General features: G+C 53.5%; 1 protein-coding gene across 4 annotated transcripts in view; it reads left to right on the top strand.

Moving 5' to 3' along the window:
- The first annotated feature begins 1,168 nt into the window (after window positions 1–1,168).
- The window catches only part of SMARCA2 (SWI/SNF related, matrix associated, actin dependent regulator of chromatin, subfamily a, member 2), a 129,283-nt gene continuing 118,929 nt past the window's right edge, over window positions 1,169–11,522 (top strand). Inside the window, exons 1-2 of one of the 4 annotated variants that reach the window (XM_060268717.1) lie at window positions 1,169–1,314; window positions 7,836–8,094. In XM_060268717.1, coding sequence (XP_060124700.1) covers window positions 7,870–8,094 — 225 coding nt within the window. In that variant the 5' untranslated portion in view covers window positions 1,169–1,314; window positions 7,836–7,869. Of the gene's footprint in view, window positions 1,315–1,515; window positions 1,954–2,821; window positions 2,927–7,835; window positions 8,095–11,522 lie in introns of those variants that run through there. The other 3 variants (XM_060268719.1, XM_060268718.1, XM_060268720.1) reach the window with 3 other exon arrangements.

The raw sequence follows: 11,522 nt of genomic DNA, 5'->3' as shown, positions 1-11,522 counted from the left end.
AGGCAGTGCAAGACAGGAGTGCCTGGCGTGCTATGGTCCGTGGGGTCACAAAGAGTCGGACACGACTAAACAACAACAAAAATAGCTCAGAGGGAAGGGAAAACTCAGCTCCCCAGCAGGAAAAAAACGATTTATGAGCACAATCAGTTCCAAAGCATCTCGTGAGTTTTAGGAAGCAGAGCAAGGAGGAAAGAAACAGGCAAAATTATACCACTTACTTTCGCTAGTCCCAAGCGCCAGATTTACCCCCAACTTCCTAGCCAGCACTGTAGCAGCCTTGTTAGCATACAGATGGCATTGCTCAGAGAGCTGTGAGGTGCCATCTATCGCCTACCCTTTCCCCCCCAGGGAATGCTTAGTAAACAGCCGTTGATGGCTGCTGCCGGACTTCCTCGAGGGGCACTGCAAAGTGGAAAGGGCAGCTGGATTGGGAAGCCCCACCTGAAATTGTAGCAGGCCAAACCAGGACCTGCAAAGTGGCGAGAACCAAGGTTGCAGGTTGATTCGATCCCCGTCGGGGGCAGATGCGCGGTCCTGCATTGCAGGGGGTTGCACTGGATGACCCCCCGAGGTCCCTCCCAGCTCAGCGATTCTAAGCTTGTCGCCAAGCATGCAAACAAGGGGCCTGGGAAAACCAGCCTTCAGCCCCAACCCCGGTTCCTCTAGCCTTTCCTTCCGCCAGGCGGAGGCCCCGTCCGGGTTCCAGCACCTTCTTCCCCCCGACCCTCCCGCGGCCAAATGCAGCCAGGCTCCTCTCCATCTCCGCGCAAGGAGAAGAGACTGCAAACAGAGCGGTGCAAAAATGCAAAAGCGTGCGTGCATCTCTCCCTATGTGCGTGCGTGTGTGAAATGAACCCATGCAAACATTGCACAGCGTCCCAGCTGCTCTGTGCGCGCCTTGCACCGAGAGCAAGGCCCGCCCGCCCGCTCGCTCGCCCTGCCGGCCTCCCCCTCGAAGCGGGTCCCCGGCTCCGCCTGCCCCTTCCCGAGCAGCCTCGGGAGCGACTCCGCCTGCTGGTGGGGGGCGGGCGCTGTGAGTGGCAGCGGGAGGTCTCCAATCGGGGATCCCTCTCCGCCCTCGGGGCGGGCGCTCCGTCTCCGCTCCGTCCAGTCGGAGGCTCCCTTTGGGCGGCGGGAGGGGGGCGTGGGAGGAGCCGGGGGCGGCGCGGGCGCGGAGGAAGAGGCGGGGATGGCTGCGCGCCGTGAAGTCATCGGCATAATCCGGTGGCTCTCGCTGGATCTACTCCGGGTGACTCAGAGAGAGAGAGAGAGAGACAGGCAGGGGGATCTAGCGCGGCGCTCTCCCCCAGCAAGGTAAAGATCCCCATGACGCCTCCTTGGCGCATCCTCCGCCCTGCGCTGCGCCCCCTCCGCGGCTCGGCGGATCCTCCACTTCGCTCGGGGCTCCCGCTTCCCCCCAAACGGAGAAACTCCCCCCCCCTAATAGCAAGTCCCTCCCCCCTCCCCTCCCCACGTAAACAAGTCTCCCCGGGGGCCCCTCTCCGAAGAGTCCTGGCGACTTCTTCCCGGAGCCCTTTAAGCAGCCAAAGACCCCCAAGAAAGTTTTTTGGGGGGTCGCGATCTTCCTTCCTTTTCCAATCCCCCCTCCCCCGAGGAGAGATCCTGCCGGATCGCGCCCTTGGCTCGCCGCTGACTTTGTGAGTCAGCTGCAGCTGGAGGAGGGAAGGTCGCGGGAGCGAGGAAAAGGCTGCGCGGCGGCGGCGGCAGCCGAGAAGCCGGAGCGCGTCAGCCGCTGCTCCGGTTGCTTTGCTTTCCAGAGCGGAGAGCGAGCGACCAAAATAGGCTGCGAGGGGCCGCTCGGGTCGTTCTCCGGCCCTTCAGCGCCTGATGGACGGAGCTGCCTTTGGGTGGCTATAAATAAGCAGCGGCGCGCCGAGGAAGAGGAGGATCCCCGCTCCGGAGCTGCAGGAGGAATCTGCCCGGGAAAGCGAGGCAGGTGCCGGGGGGGACGGGGACGGGAGGCTGGAAGTTCGCGCGGCGTCCTGCCCCAAGGAAGGCAACGTCGAGGAGGGTGGTGGTATCTCTCTCAACTCCGGGAAGGGGGCTGTGGTTGCAGGGGATCCCCGGTCCCTCCCCGGGGTGGAGCTGCCGCCGAGGGGAGGGCGATCCAAGATGGGGAGGGCGGTATTCGGCGGCCGAGCCCAGGAAGGCCACGATCATCTCCCCGCCCGACGACGGTCACCAACATTACGCACACCAGGCGGCAGTAGGGTCTCCAGGGCCCGCTGTCCTCGCTGCCTCCTAGTTTGGCGTCTCAAAACTCAAAAGGAGATGTCGGAGGCTGCTGCCAAGGTGTCGCGGTGCGCGTCCCAAAATAGCCCGGCTCCCACCCCCTCCCTCGGAGCAGGAAGGCGCTGTCTTCTCATCTCACCCCCCCCCCAGTACATTCATATTATTTCCGGCGAGGGGGCCCAAATCGCCGAGCCGTTCTTCCTTTGGAGAGGGCTTCGCGCGCGTTGGTGCGCCCTCCCCCGACGGGCGCCTGGCTGCTCCTCCCTCGCCCCGTTGGTGGCCGTTTCTCGGTGGCCGGGAAGGAAGGGGCGAAAAGTTTTTTTGGGGTGGGCTCTCAAGTGCTGGGAGGCGCCGCCAACGCCGCCTTGGGTGCTCTGGCGTCGGGGGTCGCGGGCGGAGCAGGCGGCCAGCTGGAGGCCGCGTCTCGGTGCGCCGGGCTGGCTGGCTGCGAGAGAGGAAGAGGCGAGGTCTCGCCGCGCAGGCTGGGCTGGCTTTGGCATCTCTCCTCCTCCCTTCCTCCTTTCCTTCCTTCCCTCCGTCTGCTTCGAGAACCAGGAAGTCCCCGCGGCCGACGAGGACGCGCCCTCCCGTCTGGCCCGGACAGGTCGGAGCTAGGCCTGCCTGCGCCGGGGAAGCGCGCCCGGGGCTCGCCTTCGGGGCTCCCTTAGGAAAGGTAACGCGCCCAGCAGCAGCCGGGATCGGCTTCACCTTCCCCCCGACGGGGGCCGGGACCTGGGCCATCGGGCCACGCGGGGTCGAGTGCGCGCTCCCGCGTGCTTTGCTCGGCTTATCCGGCGCGCCCGCGCGCCCTGCAAACTAGGAAGCGGAGGCCTCGGCAGCCTGCAAAAGTCCCGGAAGAGTCTCGGATCTGGAGCGAGGTGGCGCGGGGGGGGGGGGGGGGAGGTCGTAGCGCCGCGACGGGGCGCCCCATGCGCTGCAGGCGAGTATCCCAAGTTGGGCAACTTGGCCCGGGCTCCGGGAGTGTCCCCGAGTCTTCCATTCGTGGCCGGCGCCATGGTGCGCGCGCCGAGCCCTCGAGGGTTTCCCCAGCCGTTTGCACGAGGCAAGAGGAGGCGAGGGACTCCTTTCTGGCGACGGGGCGGCCTCGCAGCTTCAGGGGACCGCGACGGTTGCGTTGCATCGCCTTGCGGAGTTGCAAAGTTTTGCAGAGTCCAGACTCGGGTTCATGTGCACCAAGAAATGGTGGAGCCGCCGAACTTGGGGGGGGGGAGGTTGTGCGCCCCGGCCGTGAACGTGGCCTCTGACCCGACGGCCTTGGGGCGCCCTTCCCTTCCTCTCGCGACCTCGGCTCCCTGGAGGTCCGGGCAATGAATGCGAAGCCCGCCTGGCCTTGCTGCCCTGCTAGGCAGCGGCGTGTTAGGAGGTGGGGCAGCTTTTGCTGAGCGAGTTGGCCCATTGTTATGCAAATTGCAGGCACACTTTCTCTTTGTGGACCTAATTGCCCTGCTAGTTTTCATTCTTGTCTCTCTCCTCCCTTCCTCCCTCCTCCTCCTCTCCAGTCCTTTTGTTACTGCAGGGAAAGGGGAAAAAAAGATGTAGCTGCAGCAGGACAAAATTAGAGGCAGATTTTAAAAGTCCATCTGCAATTCATCAGATGCATAAAACAAAATTCCTTGTTGGTTGTGAGCATTTTGAAGCGCCTTCGAAGTTAAGCGTATCAGGTAACAGATGTGGGTTTGACAGAGGTGAAGGCGATGCTTCATTAAGCAAGAATTTCTTCTGCGCTGTGTCTCCGCTTTAAGGACGGTGGGATTTCATGAAAAGTGCTCGCCACCAGAGCTTGTTCAAAGCAACCTTGGATCTCTCCTTTTGTTCATTTCTGCCGTGTCACATCTGAGGAGGGTTTTGACCAACACCTGAGGCTGCAGACTGACAAGGGGGAAAAGTCCTCCAGCAAAAAATGTTCTATTGTTAATGCTGGAATTCTATTTAATACCCGCTTTTCAAAAGTTTAGCTGGAATTAATATCCATCCTGTTGCACGTGCTGACTTCTGCTTTGCTTTGAAGTGAAGATCACAAACTGCACAGGGAGGTTTCCTCTGCAAATTTTCTTTCTCTTTTCAACCATTAAACTCCTGGTTATTATTGTTGTCACCTCCGTGATCCAGGCATGAAGACTTCTCAGCTGGCAGAAAATGGGCAGATGGACACAAATCCTTTGAAGTATTTCCAGTGTGTTTCTGTGGTCTCTGCTGTTTTGGAAGACAATTGTGTTTGAAGCTGGATGCCCCCCCCCTTTGCTCAGAGTTAACTCCAGTTGAGATTCTCTCAAGTAATTATTACCTGAAAATTACCCTTCAGGAGCAAGCCCGAGTTAGGGCCAGTTAGGGCCGGAAATCTGACATTACTGCAAGGGAAAAGGATGACGTAGCCCACAGTTCTCAAACGTAATGCAGGGATAAAGTTTGCCGCTGTTGGATTATGGTTCTTAGTGTGAGTTTTTGCATTTTGTAACTTTTCCCGGTGGGGGACAGCTGGGTAGAAACCCTTCGGCAACACCAACAGACAGTCCCATGGCATCTTGGAGACTTGACATATTTGCCACGGGACAGACTTTTGAGGGTCAGTCCACAGAAGCAAATGCCATAAGACATTTATGGTTAGTCTTTATGGTGCTGGAAGGAACCCCCCCCCCCAAAAAAAACCCTCTGGCACTTTGTCATCTTGCTCTGGCTTGTTAAGAACTTTTTCATGCCTCCTTCCCGCCATGGCTATCATATTCTCTTAAATTTACCAGCTAATGCCTTCTGCATTGGATGTTGGGAGATGGCGCTTGCCTACTAAATTGACTTGACGGTCCCTGCAGCCCCCCCCCCCTTGTGGAGTGGAGCTGCTTGGCTCCTTTGCATGGATCCTTTGCAATGCTGCTCTTCCGTGTTGCTGTTCCTTCTTGCCCACCTGTTGGCTCTTTGTTCTGCCTCTCAGGCTGTCCCTCCCTCCTGCTTTTGCAGAATACTTCCTACGCCAGCTGTACTGTGAGACTGTGCAGGGCCGAGTCCCCCCCCCCCCCATCTTCCCATCTCCTGGGAGGGTTGTGGGCCATGCTTTCTGAAACCTGAGTCCCGGCTTGTTGATGAGTCTGTTGCAAATAACACGGGCAAGATTATTTGTCGTTCTCGGCGGTTTGTCATTCTTCTGCTTCCTCTGGGGGCCCTGTCCTAGAGCTTGCAAAATACCGGTTTTGCTCCCAAACGGTAATTATTCCCACCCACCCCTTCTGTAAATTACATCGACACAACGGTTGGAGTTATGGGGGCTGCTATCTAGTCAATCTGCTTTGTAATAATGTGCAGACAATAATCCCTGACAAGCCTTGGAGGAAAATAGATAATGCCTAGCTCTTGTCTGCTATCCGTGTTTTGCAGGATAACTTGGGAAGGGGCTTGTTTGGCGCGAAGGAGTGGCAAAATTCAAGGCTGTTCCAGTGTTTCTGCAGCTTTGAGCTGCTCTGTGGAGCTGAGTCTTTGCAAGTTTGAATCTGCTTCTTAGAATGGACTGCATGGCGCTGCCCGGTGCTGTTGGAAGTTTGCTGGGTGTGTTTTGCAACTGATGTGGGTCCGCTTACGACCCCTTGAAGATCTCTGGGGGGGCAGGTGGGTGGGTTTGCCCGACTGGCCCTTTCCAGTGAAGCCTAGGCCTGCCTGAAGTGACGGGGCTTCACCTCAGTGTCATATCTAGATAGTCCCAAGATTGGTGACCTTCTGATCTGGCCACCCCTGATCTAGAGCCAGAATAAGGGGGCACTTTGTCCTTTCCCCCTATTTTGGCGGAGTGGGTGATGTTATGATCGCTTCGGGTAATGTGCCCCATGGCATTTTAAAGCTCCAGAAGACCCCCCCCTCCGGCTCTTCCAAGAGGGTGCTTTGCCAATATGCATCTGTTTGTCCATGCGCCATGCCTGGAATGTAACTCCCATGTAAATTGCAAGTGAACCTGGACTAAGAACGGACAGCAGTGGCTGTGTAGCCTCTTCTTCCTCTCTGCAAAGGTGCTGAATCTCATGTGTCTTTTGGCCACTCGTCCCGTTCGGCTCTGACCTGCTCTGGTCAAGGGAGAGCTGCTGATCCCATGCTCTCAACCAAGGGGCTGGTCCACTGTCCCTCAGACTTTGTGGGGGGCCGGACTATATTTCTTTTTTGGGGGGATGAACGAATTCCTATTCCCCACGAATAACCCAGAGAATAAATAAAAGTACACATTCTACTCATGTAAAAACACACTGATTCCCAGACCGTCCGTGGGCCGGATTGAGAAGGCGTTTGGGCTGGATCTGGTCCCCGGGTCTTAGTTTGCAGTGTTTGGCATGTCTGGTTGTGCAATGGGTGCCCACTAAAATTGTGGTGGGAGAAGGGGCATAAAGCACATGCCTCCTTTGGTCCTTATTTTGTCTGTTCTTTCCCCCCATCCATCCCTCCGATGTCTTCACACTCGATATCTCTCTAGACTCAGAGTCCTGCATTCCGTAGCAGGAATTTCCCATTAAATCTTCTGTGGCTTCATTCAGTCCTCTGTCATCACTGTTTGATATTTTTTGCAGTGTTGGGGAGGAGCGATTTTTGGGTTCCAATTTTAAAAAATTATGATTATGTATTCTGTGCTTTTATATTGTGCTTTTACATTGTGAGGCGCCCTGAGACCTGTGGGGCAGAGGGCGATATGCAAATCTAATAAATAGAATTCCACGTGGGCAGAAAAGGAGGAGCCCTGCTTTGGTGCCTCTGTGAGCAAGTGTTGGCTTGATATATTTAGGAGACGTCTCCTTCATTGGTAGCGATATAAACAGATCAGATTCTTAACCCTCATCAAAATCGGTATCTGTATTCCAAATGCAAGCAGAGCCTTCTTGTAGCAGAGAACTTGTGTCTCGGAGATACTCCCGTGGCCCTAATAAACGATGGATGACCAGAAGTCCGAGAGTCTCGGTCTTTTTGTTCCCATTGAAATGAATGGACATTTGCTGAGGCCCATTCATTTCCGCTAGTTTACTCTGAGTAGCGCTTAGTTGGCTCAAGCACAGCATTAGTTATTCTGCACCGTCAGAATGAGTCTTAAAAGGGAGGGTTAAGGATCTGGGCTGTCCTTCACAGATAGCACCCAGTTCCTTTCTCTGGAATGCTCATTTGTCTTTTTTAATTTATATCAATTGATATAATCTATCCTTAAACTGCCCTTCTGTGCAAAACTCCCAATTTAAAAGAAAACGTGCAATTTTGATCTTAACAAAGTTTCTGGCTGCGTGAGAAACTTCATTCTGCGACCAGTTTGCTGCAAATTGACTTGAAACTTCCTACTTTTAGAAGACATCTGAAGGCAGCCCTGTTTAGGGAAGTTTTTAATGGTTGAAGTTTTTAATGTTCTGTTGAAAGCCACCCAGAGTAGAAATAAAAAATTATTATTATTAAATTATTATTATTGTTATTATATTTTCACGGCCCTTTAGGAGGTGAGGCAATAATGGCAATGATTTCCATAAGCTCTGTTCTAATTGATGCTTTGTATCGTCCCTGGCTGCGGACAACTGACGTTCATTCACCTTGTGTTTCCCCTCTTCTCCCTGCAGCCGAACCGTGGACTGAAGGCAAGGCAGAGAGCAGATGTCTACTCCGACAGATCCCGGCGCCATGCCTCACCCTGGCCCTTCCCCGGGGCCAGGGCTCTCTCCTGGACCCATACTGGGTCCCAGCCCAGGACCGGGTCCCTCGCCCAGTTCGGTGCATAGCATGATGGGACCGAGTCCTGGACCTCCAAGCGTTCCGCATGCCATGCCTGCTATGGGACCGAGTGATTACCCGCCAGAAGGAATCCACCCAATGCACAAAGTAAGCATTTTCAGTCCCCCCCCCCATGTTGTGCATGTCTGACGGCAGCAGAGTAGCTTGCGCGGCAAACACTGGTGGCTGAAATCCCCTCTTTCAGCTATTAAAAACACAAGAGCCCTGCGCTCCTTTTGCATTTAGCCGCAGAGTCTGGATAAGACTGAAAAGCAGTGGCTGCGCCCTTGTGTCCCAGAACAATCACTTTAAGCTTTATATTATCTAAGCAAAAGGGCAGAGGGTGATCCTGAGATACTCCTGCAACTGAGCAACATTTCTGTAGAGCATGAACTTATTGCTGCAGTTATGGCAAACATTTTTTACTTAGGTTGCTGCAGCCCTATATCCATTTACTTAGCATTGAAGACATCGGGACTTACCTCTGAGTAGCCATGTCTACGATGGCACTGCCAGTTTCCTTTTGAAGAAAGATGGCAGTTTGGAAACCAAAGCAGTGTAGTTTGGATGCTGTCCTGAAGCTTAAATGCCACCTACTGGGAATGCTGTTTTTATTGAAATCACTGGATCAGGGTAGTAAATTCAGGATCCCGGCATTAGAAATCGCCCTGTGTCCTTACTCAGGCTTGTAAATGGCTGCTCGATCTTGGTGCCTCTCGTAAGGCCACATCTGTCCAATAAATAAAAGAGGGATGCTTATAAGTGGAATATTTTCAACGTTTTCCCAAATGGAAACGCATCACAAATGGGGGGTGCTGTTACGCGTGGAATAGCATAACTTTTTGAGGTTCTGAATTTTTGTAGACTCGGCTGGCATTGTTGACCTAGCATCTTACATCCCGATCCTGAGCGAGTTACTTGGAAGCAATTGCCCCTGAAATTGCTGGGGCTTACTGCTGCGTAAACGGGCCTGGGCAGAGCTCCTGGGCAGCTTTATTTACTCTTGTGCAAACAAGGGTTTATTTGCGTTGGGGCTCATGAATGATGGGAGATTAGTGGTTTTCTCTTTCTTTATGACCACGATCCTAAAGTGAAGGATTTATGCTTTAGAAGTGGCTCGTTGCAAGTTTTGTTTCTGAGCAAACCTCCTTTTGGCATAGTGGTTGTTGTTTTTTTGTTATTTGGAGTGTGTGTGATACAAACTGTGTTTAATGTGGCTTGTCTATTTTCAAGTCCCTATTCTGATTTGTATCTCTCTGTTTCTTGTGGATTTGGTACAGCCCCAGGAACAGAAAGTTCCCCAAGAGTAATTGGGCTGCAGTATCACCTCCTGAAGGGGGAAGATCGCATTGTACCAAAGGCCCCATAGAGATCAGTGCTTCAGGCTGGGGTTTTGAGAAGTTGAAAGCCCTACATGGCTCAGGACCTCAATACCTCAAGGATTGCCTCTCCCCGTGTGAACTGACCCGGACCCTGCATTTGTCTATGCCCCCCCCCCAAGAGAGGTTCAGAGGGTGGCAGTTAGAGAGCGGGGCCTTTTCTGTGGTGGCTTCCCGAAGGTGAAACGCTCTCCCCAGAGAGGCTCTCCTGGCGCCATCATTACATGCCTTCAGGCGCCAGGCAAAACCATTCCTCTTGACCTTTCAGCCATTAATTAATCTGTGGCCTTCAAAAGTGTGGGGGAAACGACTATTATTATGACCCCTGTTTTATTATGTCTGTCTGCTTTTGACTGTGTTTGTATCATTGATGTTCTGTAATGTGGGAGCTTTTGATAAAGGGTGGTATATAAATGGATTGAAATAATACGATTACTAATATAATAATGATGACACCTGGTTGGTTGACGAAAAATCTGCCCCTGGGCGCATCCTGCCCGGCCCTCCTCCTCCTCCTTCTCCCTCTCCCCTGCTTCCTGCTTTCCCATTCTTAACGGATCCGCCAACTGCCATGGAACATTCTGTACCCATAAATGCCATAGGGAGGAAACCCCCTTCTTGGACATCAGCCCAGGACATCGGAAGCATCTTCTGCCTACGGCAAAAAGGCCCTTTTCTGTGCGTCTCCAACTGCTTTTCCATGGTCCCGTAACTTCGAAACGCCTCGATCTGCCTTGGCTACATCTCCACCATAAGAAAGGATGCTTGTGCCAAGGGCATCGTTTTCTGGAGAGCTCTGGGTCTCACCCGGTCCTTTTTCAACACTAACAAACTGCCCTTCCCAAAATGGAGAATTTCTAGCACTGTAGTTTTAATTATGTGTTATTAGGGATAGTAGCAGCTGTTGTTGTTTTTCGGGAATGCCTTCGAAAGTAATAATAATAATAATAGTAATAATAATTTTTATTTATACCCCGCCCTTCCCAGTCAAGACCGGGCTCAGGGCGGCTAACAACAAATAATATCAACACGAGTATAAAAGAAACAATTCAGTTAAAACGCAGATTAATACAATGTTAAAATTCAATTTTAAAATTAAAAATCTACAAATAAGATAAAACCATTATGAAATAAAACCTTAGGGGAGGTTAACCGTGGGGTCAGACTGCGTCAGTCCGAAGGCCAAACGGAACAGCTCTGTCTTGCAGGCCCCACGAAAAGATGACAAATCCCGCACGGCCCTAGTCTCCTGTGAAAGAGCGTTCCACCAAGTCGGGGCCAGTACTGAGAAGGCCCTGGTCCTAGTCGAGGCCAGCCTAACCACCTTGTGACTCGGGATCTCCAATATGTTATTATTTGTGGACCTTAATGTCCTCTGTGGGTCATACCGGGAGAGGCGGTCCCGTAGGTACGAGGGTCCTAAGCCGCATAAGGCTTTAAAGGTCAAAACCAGCACCTTAAACCTGATCCTGTACTCCACCGGGAGCCAGTGCAGCTGGTAAAGCACTGGATGAATGTGATCCCGCAGTGAGGACCCCGTAAGGAGCCTCGCTGCGGCATTCTGCACCCGCTGGAGTTTCTGGGTCAGCTTCAAGGGCAGCCCCGCGTAGAGCAAGTTACAATAATCAAGCCTAGAGGTGACCGTCGCATGGATCACTGTGGCCAGATCAGGGCGAGAGAGGTAAGGGACCAACTGCTTAATGCGGCGGAGATGGAAAAATGCCACCTTGGCTGTGGATGCAACCTGCACCTCCATGGAAAGGGTGGCGTTGAAGGTTACACCAAAACTCTTGACAGAAGGCGCTGGTACCAATTGAGCCCCTGCAAGAGATGGGAGTTGGCCCCCCAACCCCATGTTGTCCCAACCTGGCCAGAGGACCTCTGTCTTCGAAGGATTTAGCTTCAGTCGGCTCCCACGTAGCCGTCCAGCCACAGCTTCCAAGCACCTGGTCAGTGTGTCCGGGGCCGAGGCAGGGCGGCTGCCCATCAACAGATAGATCTGGGTGTCACCAGCATATTGATGGCAACCCAGCCCAAAGCTCTGGACAATCTGGGCAAGGGGGCGCATGAAGATATTGAAAAGCATCGGGGAAAGGATTGCGCCTTGCGGGACCCCCACACACCAAGGAGTGCCGCGGCGACAACTCCATCCCTAGC

This window comes from Zootoca vivipara, chromosome 16 (genome assembly GCF_963506605.1).
Source record: "Zootoca vivipara chromosome 16, rZooViv1.1, whole genome shotgun sequence".
NCBI lineage: Eukaryota > Metazoa > Chordata > Lepidosauria > Squamata > Lacertidae > Zootoca > Zootoca vivipara.
The sequence above is the reverse complement of the archived record's forward strand: the minus strand, read 5'-3'. Positions and strand labels throughout refer to the sequence as shown.